The 13589-nt window shown below is 51.7% G+C and overlaps 1 protein-coding gene across 2 annotated transcripts in view; it reads left to right on the top strand.

The window, feature by feature from the left end:
- Window positions 1-7086, top strand: part of IQCG (IQ motif containing G) — a 41267-nt gene extending 34181 nt beyond the window's left edge. For both annotated transcript variants that reach the window (XM_029071613.1, XM_029071604.2), the window contains exons 8-11: window positions 1124-1198; window positions 2682-2813; window positions 3679-3780; window positions 6730-7086. In XM_029071613.1, the coding sequence (XP_028927446.1) occupies window positions 1124-1198; window positions 2682-2813; window positions 3679-3780; window positions 6730-6867 (447 nt within the window). In that variant the 3' untranslated portion in view covers window positions 6868-7086. The remainder of the gene's footprint in view (window positions 1-1123; window positions 1199-2681; window positions 2814-3678; window positions 3781-6729) is intronic.
- Window positions 7087-13589: the final 6503 nt, after the last annotated feature.

Genomic DNA, 13589 nt, shown 5'->3' with positions numbered 1-13589 from the left:
GGCATCGGTTTCCTTTCGGGCCATGTCATCCTGGTCCTAGAGGAGCCACGTGCCATTACTGTCTGTAATTACAAAGCCAGTACAAAGCTGGGCAACGACCCGTGTGTCGTCGCCGCTCGACTCTCTAATCCGGCAGCTTCCCCGCGTCCAGGGAGGAATGCCCAGAGGCGGAGGAGCCAAACTGAGTCTCCTGGGTGCGCGCCCGAGAGAGCTGCTCCCAACGACAATCACGGAGCGAGCGTGGGCCCCACGGAGCCTCGGTAGGAGGCGGAGAGGCTGAGGGTGCACTAGGGAAACTTCCAGAAAAGAGGGAACCTTCCCCTCGGCGCAGGCTCAGATATTAGCGGGACAGAGCAGACCGGCTCTCTTCTTGCTCCTAAGCTTCCTCCACCCAGCCCATCTCCTCTGGGCAGCTATCTACCTCCTGGGTGACCTCGAGCGAGTCGCTTTACTTCTCTGTGCAGTTCCCTCATCTGCAAAATGTACCAGTTCTCAGATTTAGACTGTGAGCCCTGTATGGGATCTGATTATCTTGAACCCACCCAGCGTTGAGCACAGGGCCTAGCCCCCAGTCAACACCGGGAATAACGTGATTTAGTGGAAAGAGCCCGGGCTTGGGAGTCGGAGGTTGTGGGTTCTAATCCCAGCACAGCCACTTGTCAGCTTTGTGATTTTGGGCAAGCCACTTAACTTCTCTGGGCCTCAGTCACCTCATCTGTAAAATGGCGATGAAGACTGTGAGCCCCACGTGGGACAATCTGATTACCTCGTATCCACCCCAGCGCTTAGAACAGTGCTTAGCCCATAGTAAGCACTTAAAAAATACCGTTATTATTATTAACAAATGCCACAGTGATTATTACTTGCTACAGCTCGTCCGTCTCAGTTCCCACTGGCTGCTTGCCCCTAGTCCAATATCTCGCATTTCTACCACCATGGGGCCCTTTGTTCTGAGGCAGCCCCTGCCCTGGGCAAGGTTGCTGAGATCTGGGACCTCAGCGGGCAACGAGAGTGGTGGACACGCTTCCCCACTGCACCAACTAGAATCTCCAACCGGAGCCCCCTAGCACCCAGGCCTTACCAAGAGAGCACCCTAAATTCCACTCATCTGTTCTTCTTACAGAAACTGAAGGTCAGGACCGACGAGGAGACCCGTGTCCACGCGGAAATCGAAAACTTCCTTAAAAAGGAGCTGGTGGTAGGTAGTGAAAGTGTTTTGAATTAGCAATCAATCAGTGGTATTTATTGAGCCCTTTCTAATAATGTTGGTATTTGTTAAGCGCTTACTACGTGCAGAGCACTGTTCTAAGCGCTGGGATAGACACAGGGTAATCAGGTTGTCCCACGTGGGGCTCACAGTCTTCATCCCCATTTTACAGATGAGGTAACTGAGGCACAGAGAAGTTAAGTGACTTGCCCACAGTCACACAGCTGACAAGTGGCAGAGCTGGGATTCGAACTCATGACCTCTGACTCCAAAGCCCGTGCTTTTTCCACTGAGCCACGCTGCTTCTCATACTGCGTGTAGAGCAGTCAATCATATTTACTGAGTGCTTACTGTGTGCAGAGCACTGTATTAAGCTCTTGGAAAGTACAATTTGGCAACAAATAGAGACAATCTCTGCCCAACAATGGGCTTGCAGTCTAGAATAATAATGTTGGTATTTGTTAAGCACTTACTATGTGCAGAGCACTGTTCTAAGCGCTGGGGTAGATACAGAGGAATGAGGTTGTCCCATGTAAGGCTCACAGTCTTCATCCCCATTTTATAGATGAAGGAACTGAGGCCCAGAGAAGGGAAGTGACTTGCCCACAGTCACACAGCTGACAAGTGGTAGAGCCGGGATTCGAACCCATGGCCTCTCCCAAGCCCGGGCTCTTTCCACTGAGCCACACTGCTTCTCAAAAGAAGAGTGTTGTACTAAGCACTGGGGAGAGTACAATATAACAGACACATTTCCCGCCCACAGTGAGTTTATGATCCCGCGAGGGAACACTTTACTAAGCGCTTGGGATTGTACAACTCCATGGAGTTGATACATATGTTTCCTGCCCACAAGGAGCTTACAGTCTAGAGGACATTTAACAAGACCAGCCACCAACCAAACCAGTCTTCGGCAAATAAGCTGGAAATCAATGATCGCATCTCAGTGGTACCTCTACTGCCATTCAGGTTGTCTCACTTATGCAGAGGGGGTATTTGTTGAGCGCTTACTATGTACCAGGTGCTGTACTAAGCACCGGGGTGGATACAAGCCAATCAGGTTGGACACAATCCCAGTCCCCCCATGGGCTCACTCTCTCAATCGCCATTTTACAGATGAGGTAACAGGCCCAGAGAAGTGAAGTGACTTGCCCAAGGCCACACAGCAGACGAGTGGCGGCGGAGCCGGGATCAGAACCCATGGCCTGCCAACCCAGCCTTCCAAAGGGAACGAGCCCCTCCAGTCCAGGGGACCAGAGCTCCCAGGGCAGGCGGGCCGGGGATCAAAGCCGGGAGAGCAGGGGAAGGGCAGAGTTGGAGAGCAGGGTGGACTTTTCACGGCCATCTCCCGGGAGCTGGACCGGCTCCAGAACTTCCTCCTCATCCTCAGCCGCCACCATCCCCTTCACCCGACCCGCCTTCTTCCCCCGCTTCCCGCCTCCCAGAGTCGCTAACCCTCAGTACCGCTCCCAAACAGAAGCTGGAGGAGAAGCTGGAGTACTGGATGGAGAAGTACGATAAGGACACCGAAGCGAAACAGAACGAACTGAACAGTCTCAAATCCGCCAAGGCCACGGACCTGACGAACCTGCAGGAATTGGCCCGGCAGGTGAGATCGTAACAGTCCAGCGAGGCACCGTCTATGTCGGGCACGGGGCGCCCCCCTCAACTGATAAGGGCGGTATTTGTTAAGCGCTTACTATGTGCCAGGTGCCGTACTAAGCGCTGGATGCCCTGCCACTGTATAGGAAGGGGCAGTCATTACCGGGGAGCGTCTGGGTTTGAGATGGGCCAGGCGTTATTCCTCTTCTCTAATGTTCCCCACTTCATGGTCAGTGAGCGAGATCCTTCCTTCTTTTCCTCTCTGCCCAGCGCATCCACTCTTTTCTCTCTGCTGGCCCCATGAGTCTTTGACTTTCGCCCCCCGAACGCAGAAACCGGGAGCCGAGAGGAAACCTGTGTCTCCTGAGGAATCTGCTCGTGGGCTGGGGGTGTGAGCCCGTCGTTTAAGAATAATAATAATAATGTTGGTATTTGTTAAGCGCTTACTATATGCAGAGCACTGTTCTAAGCGCTAGGGGAGATACAGGGTCATCAGGTTGTCCCACATGAGGCTCACAATCTTCATCCCCATTTAGGGAACTGAGGCACAGAGAAGTTAAGTGACTTGCCCACAATCACACAGCTGAAAAGTGGCAGAGCCGGGAGTCGAACCCATGACCTCTGCCTCCCAAGCCCAGGCTCTTTCCACTGAACCGCGTTGCTTCTCTGTTTAGTTTAGACTGTGGGCCCGTGATTGGGCAGGGACTGTCTCTATCTGTTGCCGAACTGTCCACTCCAAGAGCTTAGTATGGTGCTCTGCACATAGTGAGCGCTCGATAAATACCACTGAATGAATCCGCCGCCAGGCCCAGAGGCCGGGGCGTTCGCTGCGGGCCGGACCGTGACCTCGGATTCACGTTGTGTCTCTGCAGTTAGTGGAGTTTGAACAGGTCATCATCGAGGACCGGCTAGAAAAGGAGGCGGCCAGGAATAAAATTGAACAGGATGCCCGGGAGCTGAAGAGCATTATTAAGGTACCAGCCACCCCGACACGCAGACACTCCCGTCCTTTTTAAACAGGCAGAGCTGAGCTGGGTCTCCGGGAGGGGAGAGGGTGGGTGCTCTGTGTGACTGTCTGTGTCTGGAGCCACCTTCCTCCCTCCCCCAGACATTCTCCTTGGCTGGCGACATTGCTGGCAGTCAGCTCCTTGGCAGGACTTGCGCGCTGACCTCGGTTTCCACAAAGATCGGACGATCTCCCATCCTAAGGCCGTTCCCGTATTCCGGCTTCCCTCGGCGCAAGTTGCAGGGACGGCACCCAGGGAGCAGAGGCAGGGATAGAAGGGCACGGAGGGAGAAGGAAGGTCGGAAGGAAGACGGCGACAGAAGGCGCCGGTCCCCCGGGCCGGTACCATTGCGGAAAACTGGGGATTTGGGTGTCAGTCACACACCGGAGAAATGAGGACATTCGAGGGACTCGTCCCTGCTTTGCATGACTGCTCCCGGCACAAATCACTGCTGGGCAGAAGAGCTCAGGCTGCTTTCAGGGCACCAACGTGAGAGCCGAAAAGGGCAGGGATGATGTTGGTATTTGTTAAGCGCTTACTATGTGCAGCGCACCGTTCTACGCGCTGGGGTAGACACAGGGGAATCAGGCTGTCCCACGTGGGGCTCACAGTCTTAATCCCCATTTTACAGATGAGGTGACTGAGGCACAGAGAAGTTAAATGACTTGCCCACAGTCACACAGCTGACAAGCGGCAGAGCTGGGATTCGAACCTATGACCTCTGACTCCAAAGCCCGTGCTCTTTCCACTGAGCCATCCTGCTTCTCAGGGAGTGTCCTGCGCCACCCGGAGCAGGCGGGACTTGGGGAGGGCGGGGCCACCGTCCCCCACTGTGGTGCCCGACTGGCGGATGGACCCGCAAACTGCCCATCCAACCTTGGCAGCCCTTTAAAAGCGGTCCTCAGGATAAGTGGCAAAATGTCAAAAACAAAGCCAAACCTCAAATAGGATCAGCTGACAGAGACCTTTTGGCAGGGACCAACAGATCACAAATCCTGGAAAAATCCCCGTGGCTAATAATAATAATAACGGCATTTGTTAAGTGCTTACTATGTGCTGAACACTGTATTCAGAACTGGAAGAGGTACAAGAGAATTAGGTGAGTCACAGTTCCTGTCCCACGTGAGGCTCACAGTCTAAGTAACCTCTTAACCACTAGACGGTAAACACGTTTGGGTCAGTCAGTCATATGTATTGAGTGTTTACTGTGTGCAGAGCACTGTACTAAGCGCTTGGGAGAGTATACCACAACAATATAACAGGCACATTCCCTGCCCACAGTGAGCTTATGCCAAGGGGGGAAGATAGACATTAATATAAATAAGTAAATTACAGATATGTACATAAACACTGTGGACAGGTCTACCAACTCTGTTATACTGTACTCTCCCAAACGGTTAGTACAGTGCTCGGCACACAGTAAGTGCTCAGTGCATACAATTGACACGGGTATCATATCCCCGTTTCACAGACGAGGGAACTGCGGCCCAGAGAAGTTAAGTGACTCCACCGAAGTCACACAGCAGGCAAGTGGCAGAGCCGGGATTAGAACCCACGACCTCTGACTTTCAGGCCCCTGTTCTTTCCACTTAGGCCATGCTGTTTTTCACGGCAGATAAGCCGGCTGCGTTTTTAGTTCCCTGAAGAATGAGGGCAGGAGTTATTGAGAGGTGACACCCTACTAAAACAAACCCTACACATATAGGCTTCAGAAGGAGAGAATTCCCTATGTGAGGGAGGGAGGAGGGAGAATTCTGGTCTTTAGGTTGGAGTCAGAATTAGGTGGAGTGGAGAGAGAGTTGAGGTGGGCGAGGAAAGAAATCATTTTTAAAAGCAGCGTGGCCTGTTGGAAAAAGCACTGGCCTGGCCGTCAGAGGACCCACACTCTAATCCCAGCTCCGCCGCTTGCCTGCTGTGTGTGACCTCGGGTGAGTTCCTTAACTTCTCTGTGCCTCGGTTTCCTCATCTGTAAAATGCCTGTTCTCCCTCCTACTTAGACCGTGAGCCCCACGTGAGACCGGGGAGTCTGTCCGACCTGATATCTTGTATCTACCCCAGCGCTGGCGCATAATGATGGTTTTTGTTAAGTGCTTACTATGTGCCGAGCACCGTTCTAAGCGCTGGGTTAGCTACGACGCTATCAGATTCTCCCACGTGGGGATCACGGTCTTAATCCCCATTTTACAGACGAGGCCCAGAGAAGTGAAACGACTTGCCCGAAGTCACACAGCTGACGAGTGGCGGAGCTGGGATTAGAACCCAAGACCTCTGACTCCCAAGCCCGGGCTCTTGCCACTAAGCCACGCTGCGTCTCCTCAGCATAGTAAATATTCAACCAATACCATAAAAATAACAATAATAAAGACATCGAGACGAAACCTAAATGGGAGTAGGGGGCCCTCCTACATTAGTCCTTCCCTCAGAAAAGATTCATCGGTATTTCCCACGTAGCCGTAAGTCCACGAGAGTCGCTCTGTCCCGTCCCTTTATGTGGGTGGGGGCCGTTCCTGGCTCTGGCGCCCCATCTCCGAGGGGCCCAGCGGCACGCTGCTCTCGACCCGCCCCTGGCGTCCCCGCGACTACGTCGGGGGGCCTGACGGGTGCCCCGGGAATGGACCCAGCCCAGGACGCCGAGATTCAGTTCCGAGGGAAAAGGAAGATTAGAACCAAAGACGTTTTCCTGAGTGTAACTGGCAGGCGAGCCGTCCGAGGGTCCAGAGTCCCGGTCTGCGTGGCTCGGTGTCCCTCCGGAGTCACGGGGTATGGGGACAACCCCAACCAGGCCAGACCAGATGGTGGCTCCTTATTTTGCCAAGAATTGCCCCCTTCTGCACAAAGAATGGGGCCTTCTCCAGAGTTGCCCCCACCACCGACTGCGAATGCTCATTCCTTCTGCTCCCTCTCTCCCTCTTCCAGCTCCAGGCCTGGTGGCGAGGCACAATGGTGCGCCGAGAACTGGGGAATTTTAAGCTGCCCAAGAAGGGGAAAGACAGCAGCAAGAACGGCAAAGGCAAGGGGAAGGGGGCCAGGGGCGGGGCCAAGAAGAAAAAGTGACGGCGGCGGCGTCTGGGGGAGCCGTGGGAACCCCTTCTTCACGTCCGCCCAGCTGCCTCTTCTTCCCCACGGTCCGCTCTGGGCAGGCAGCCCTCCGGCGTGACACCGCTGTTTAGAGAAGTTCCTTAAGTCGATCGTCTGAAAGTTTACCCCTAAAATAAGTTGATTTTTCAAACAGGAAGTTTAGGACCAAAGTTCAGGTCCCGCCTTTACTCGGAATCGGTTATTTGCCTCGATTTCTTCCCCCGACCTTGGGAAATGAATTTGAGGTGGTCGAAAGCAGCGCGGCCCCAGGCCGGCAGCCTGAGGAACAGCGCCGGCCGCGCTCTCTGGGCCCGGCCACGGTGACGCATTACGACCGTCGAGCGGCTCCCGACTCGGTTTCCCCTTGATCCACCGCCGCACAGCAGAACGAAACTCCCCGTGGAAATCTGAACGAAGAAGTGCGGCCTCACTGTAGGGAGCAGGCATGCCGCACCTGCTTTTGAAGAGAAGGCGTCGTTACAGTTCCTCATCCAGCTTGAGTGGCACCGGCCACTGGCCCACAGTCATTCAATCCTATTTATTGAGCGCCTTCTGTGTGCAAGGAGCGCTTGGGAGAGTACAGTATAGCAATATAACAGACTCATTCCCTGCCCACAACAAGCTTACAGTCTAGAGGCCGGTCAGATAGGAGCCGGTGCACGCTGTCTTCTACATTGTGAGCCTCACGTGGGACAACCTGATCACCCTGTATCTCCCCCAGCGCTTAGAACAGTGCCCTGCACATAGTAAGCGCTTAACAAATACCAACATCATTATTATTATTACACAAGAGGCTTAGCATTTTGGCAAGAGGCCTTGGGAATTTTTCTAAATGTACAGTTTCAGCTTTCCAGTGCCTCTTTTTTTTTAAAATGGTATTTGTTAGGGGACGTGTCTACCAACTCTGTTGCAATATACACTCCCAAGTGCTTATTATAGTGCCCTGCACAGAGTAAGGGTTAGATAAATACCACTGATGGATTGTCTGAAGCGCTGTGTTCCAGACACTGTATTAATCACTGGAGTAGGTACCAGATAATCAGGTTGTATTCTATTAAATTAATGCAATCGTATTTATTGAGCGCTTACTCTGTGCAGAGCACTATACTAAGCGCTTGGAATGTACAATGCAGCAACAGATAGAGACAATCCCTGCCCATTGACAGGTTCACAGTCTAATCGGGGGAGATAGTCCCTTTCCCACACGGGGCTCATAGTCTTACTCCCCATTTTAGAGATGAGGGAACTGAGGCACAGAAAAGTAAAGTGACTCGCCCATGGTCAACTGCAGACAAGTGGCGGAGTTGGGATTAAATCCTCTGAGTCCCAGAGGATTCCACTAGACCACGCTGCTTCTCATTTCATCCCTCAGCCCTCCGTGCGTGCAGGAAAACACAGCAGCAGGAATCACAGTTGGTTCAAAAACACTGGCCTCGGGCAGAATGCTGACAGCAAGATGTTTGCCACACGGACTCGTTATAGGTTTTATGAAGCGGGGAAATTGGAGGGAGGAAGTGTGCCAAGAAGTAGGGTTGAAAAAAGGTCTGTTCTTCAAGTAACGTCTGGGTGGTGAAGCTTAACCTGCCTTTCCCTAGACACTGTTTCTCCAAACAGGGGTCCTGGGGACGGTGGTTTAACAGAGGAATCCTCGGGTCTAAGAAACGGTCCTGGGTGAAGAGAGGAGGGGAAGCGAGTGGGATAGAGTGGTTACCAAAAGAGGATAGAGAAGGCCATTTGGCACAGTAAGGTTTTCATTATTAGGGGAAGCAGTGGGGCTCAGTGGAAACAGCACGGGCTTGGGAGTCCGAGGTCATGGGTTCGAATCCCCAGCTGTGTGACTGTGGGCAAGTCACAACTTCTCTGTACCTCAGTTCCCTCATCTGTAAAGTGGGGATGAAGACTGTGAGCCTCACGTGGGACCACCTGATGACCCTGTATCTACCCCAGCGCTTAGAACAGTGCTCTGCACATAGTAAACGCTCAACAAATACCAACATTATTATTATTATCCGATTTAGATACAATACGATGGAAGCGGTCGGGAATGTTGTTTCCACATCAGTCCGGGAGAAGTTTCAGCTTTGGGCTAATTTGTCAGGCAGTAGTCCATTCAATAGTATTTATTGAGTGCTTACTATGTGCAGGGCACTGTACTAAGCGCTTGGAATGGACAATTCGGCCACAGATAGAGACAATCCCTGCCCAATGACAGGCTCACAGTCTAAACGTGGGCTCCGTACTGTCCTTCCTAGTTCAGCTCTCCCCTTTCTCTCAGGTTTCTGGACTGAGGTGGGGAGGGGGGAGAGCGGACAGCGGAGGGGGTGGAAAGTCTTGGACTTCTCTCCCGGGCCCTGCAAGCTTCTCTTCCTCTTCTGCTAACCTGCTCTCCCCTTAACCTGTCCCAGCTCCCAAAAGGCACAGGGAGGTGGAGGAACTGTGAGGTCCATCGCAACAGAACCAAGGTAAACCTGTTGCCAAATCCATTTAGAAAAGGATGAGGGGAGGAGCAAAATCTGCTCTTCTGACTGGTGACCCTTTCTTCCCACCACCAGTCTGTTCAGGGTATAACCACTTGGCTGCCGTGTGTCCGTGGCCAGTCACTTAACTTCTCTCTACCTCGCCGACCTCACCTGTCAAACGGGGATTAAGACTGTAAACCCCAAGAGGGAGATGGACTGTGTCCAACCTGATTAGCTTTTATCTACCTCAGTGCTTAGTACAGTAATAATAATAATAATGTTGGTATTTGTTAAGCGCTTATTATGTGCAGAACACTGTTCTAAGCGCTGGGGAAGATACAGGGTAATCAGGTCATCCCACGTGAGGCTCACAGTTAATCCCCATTTTACAGATGAGGTAACTGAGGCCGAGAGAAGTGAAGTGACTTGTCCACAGTCACACAGCTGACAAGTGGCAGACCCGGGAGTCGAACCCAAGACCTCTGACTCCAAAGCCCATGCTCTTTCCACTGAGCCACGCTGCTTCCCCTATGCCTGGAACACAGTAAATAATCTACAGATACCATCCCCCCCAAAAAAGTGACCCACAAGTTGGCACGAGTGGACTGAAGAAGAAAGTGTTGAATCCATGTGTGCGGGGTCAGTCCAAGGTGTAATGAGGATACATTTCCCAGTCTCTGCCTTAGGCCTACTGTACCATACGGGGATTTGTGTTTGTGTTTTTGCCACTAATCCTGAATGGAAAGGGTGTTAAGCTTTCTGAGAGTGGTGGACAAAACAGTAAGTATAGAAGAATTTACATAGAAAAATGTTAGCTTGGTGGTGTCTTCAAAACAGTTCACTCTGACTCCATTAATTCCCACTGAGTCGACAGTCATTATAAGACAATTTTCCCCTTATGTAACATTCTCCAAACACAAATGACTGAATTCTGAGAGCTAAGGAAAGAGCAGGGCCCTAAAGATTCTGGGGCAATAAAGAAATCCTTGTAGGCATTAAGTAAAAGTGAAATAGACATCATCCATGCTTCCCTGCAGGGGGGAGAAAAAGACAGAGTACACACACACACAGATACTCTCTCACAGATACCACAAACTGAGTTAAAATGACATTAATACACACACATTAATCCCAGGTAGAAACAAAGGTTCAGCACCGAAAGACATTTTTACTTTATGAAAAGCAATCATGAGAGAGTGAGGAGACTGGCATTAGAGGAGTGAATGGGTTGCGGTGGATTAGCGACCCCTCTCAGGGTGGCACCTGGAGTGTTTCCAGTACTCTACCAGTCTCGACTAAGAGAGGGACAGTCAAATCCATTCCACTCCTGGCTTGGGCAGTGGCTAGCGAGTGGCAGGCAATCTGCTCCAAGTCAAAACCCCCCTGTGCCGGGCAAAAGCAGCAGGATGGGAGAAAGCCGAGGGCGGAGACTCAGGTTTACCGCAAGGAAGGAGACGATGGGAAACCGCTTCCATATTTTTACCAAGAAAACTCTACGGATCCGCCACCAGAACGATTGCAGATGGAGAGCGGGGCGTTCTGGGAGAGATGTGTCCGTGGGGTCGGAGACGGCTCGACGGCATAAGACGAGATCAGCGAGGCGAAGTAGGAGGGAGTTAAAATCTGTCTGGGAAAACAGAAGTTGATTCCCAAATCAGCGAGACTGTTCCCTCCTGACGTTGGTTCATATTTCACCCTGCTGCCCGGATTGTTTTCTTAAAAAAAAGTCCAGGCCATGTTTTTTCACTCCTCAGAAACCTCCAATTGCCCAGCCACCTCTGCAACAAACAGAAACTGCCACTGGGTTTACGGCAGTCAACCAGTAACCCCCTTCCTACCTAACCTCGTTAATCTCCCACTACCATCCAGCCAGCACTTCAGCTTCTCCGACAGCAACGTATTATTCACAGTACTTTAATTTTCATCTGTCTGGCTACCCCTGGGTCGTGTCCCATCCTACAGCCTGGAACTCCTCCTCCGTATCCGACGGATCCCCACTCTCCCCACACCTTCCAAGCCCTACTCCAATCACACCTTCCCCGACTAAACTCTCCTTTCCCCTATTCACCCTCTCTTCTGTGTCGCCTACGCAACGCGGTCTGTACCCCTTAATTATTTTAACTCCCCGGCCCAGATGCACATATATCCAAATCCTTATACCCTGCCATTTCCCCTATCTGAAATCTGTTTTAATATCCGTCTCCTCCATTAGACTGGAAATGCCTGCAGGGCAGGTATCAACCAACTTTACTGTATTGTCCTCTGCCCGGCACTTAGTAAAACACTCTGCACACAGCGCTCGATAAGCTTCGATAATACCTCTGATAGGCTCATTGGAGTCTGTTGGGCAGACACTCTAGGTCTGTCTCTCCACAAAATAATAATAATGTTGGTATTTGTTAAATGCTTACTATGTGCAGAGCACTGTTCTAAGCGCTGGGGTAGATACAGGGTCATCAGGTTGTTCCACGTGAGGCTCACAGTCTTAATCCCCATTTTACAGATGAGGTAACAGAGGCACAGAGAAGTGAAGTGACATGCCGAGTCACACAGCTGCCAAGTGGCAGAGCCGGGATTCAAACCCATGACCTCTGACTCCCAAGCCCGTGCTCTTTCCACTGAGCCGTGCTGCTTCTCTAAGAAAGTCATAGGGCCCACTGACTCTCCAAAGGCATTGATCCCTCTCCAGTGACTCTGGGTTTTTTTTCCAGTTCCCCCTGAAACCGACGAGGAGATCCGGTGACCTCTATTTTGTTAACATCTGAAAGTTCGTTCATCTGTACGTAAATAATTCGTATTTACTGCACGTGTTGTGTGCACAGCACCGCATTACGTGCTAGGGAGAGTACAACTCTCTGTGTCTACCCCAGCGCTTAGAACAGTGCTCGGCACATAGTAAGCGCTTAACAAATACCAACATTATTATTATTATTACAACACAACAGTCAACAGACACATTCCCTGCTCATAAGGAGCTGCGCTGCCCTCCCATTCCAGAGCTGAGCAGAATATCTTTGCTCCCAAAGAGTGAAGCTGTTGGGCTGTAAGCGGTGCCGGGATCAGATGAAGGGAAGTAGCTGGGTCCTGACCGTCAACAATGACGGGATTTATGTTGCTTACAGATGAACTAGATTGAAATGCCAACAGGTTTTTTGTTTTTAAAATGGTATTTGTTAAGCGCTTTCTAGGGGCCGGGCACTGTACTAAGCGCTGGGGAAGACAGAGGCCACATGGGGCTCGGTCTTAATCCCCATTTTGCAGACCAGTTAACCGAAGCACAGGGTTAAGTGACTTGCCCGAGGTTACACGACAGACATGTGGTGGAGCCGGGATTAGAACCCAAGTCCTCTCTCAGGCCCGGGCTCTTTCCACTAGACTACGCTGCTCCTCCTGAACAGGTTAGGCTGGACTACATCGCCAGAAGTGAGGAAGTCTCTGAGGTAGGGATCACCTCTACCCAGGTGGCCTTTCCGGAAGTGGTGTTCAAAACTTCCCCAAGACATTACCGTGACATTAGGAAGGTAAACTGATCTCTGGGGACAGGAATCGTGTTTACCAACCCTCGTACTGTACCCCCCCAAGGGCTTAGTACAGTGCTCTGCACGCAGTAAGCACCACGGCTTGGTGGATACAGCAAAGGCCCGGGAGTCGGAAGGACCCGGGTTCTAATCCCGGCTCCGGCACCTGTCCGTTGTGTGACCTTGGAGAAGTCACTTCACTTCTCTGGGCCTCAGTTCCCTTATCTGTAAAATGGGGATTAAGACTGCGTTCCTCGTGGGACACGGACTGCATTCCATGTGGGACATGGACCATGGCCAAACTGATTAGCTGGTACCTACCCCAGTGCTTAGTACAGTGCCTGGCACCAAGTAAATGCTTAACGAGGACCGGAAAAAAAATAGGTAAGCACTCAATAAATAGCACTGATCAGAGCCAGAGGAGACTGTAGCCCAGTATACACACGAGTGTGGGTGCCTGGGCACTATGTATTTTCACAATTCCGATGCTAGCCAGGCATATAGGGAGCATCATACATACAATTCCCGGAATCCACTTCCCATCATGGGAATCGGGACAAGCCTGCCTGAGCCCAGTCAAAAGAGGGATCGCTGTCCCAGTGGCCATGAGGCCTGGACCGCTGAGCCGAGTTTGAGTTCTGATACACAGCTAGCTCCACACACACATACACAGGTACACACAATGCTAGACACTGGAAAGAGCACGGGCTTGAGAGTCAGA

Source organism: Ornithorhynchus anatinus, chromosome 1, assembly GCF_004115215.2.
Source record: "Ornithorhynchus anatinus isolate Pmale09 chromosome 1, mOrnAna1.pri.v4, whole genome shotgun sequence".
Classification (NCBI taxonomy): domain Eukaryota; kingdom Metazoa; phylum Chordata; class Mammalia; order Monotremata; family Ornithorhynchidae; genus Ornithorhynchus; species Ornithorhynchus anatinus.
This window is presented reverse-complemented; position numbering and strand designations above follow the sequence as displayed.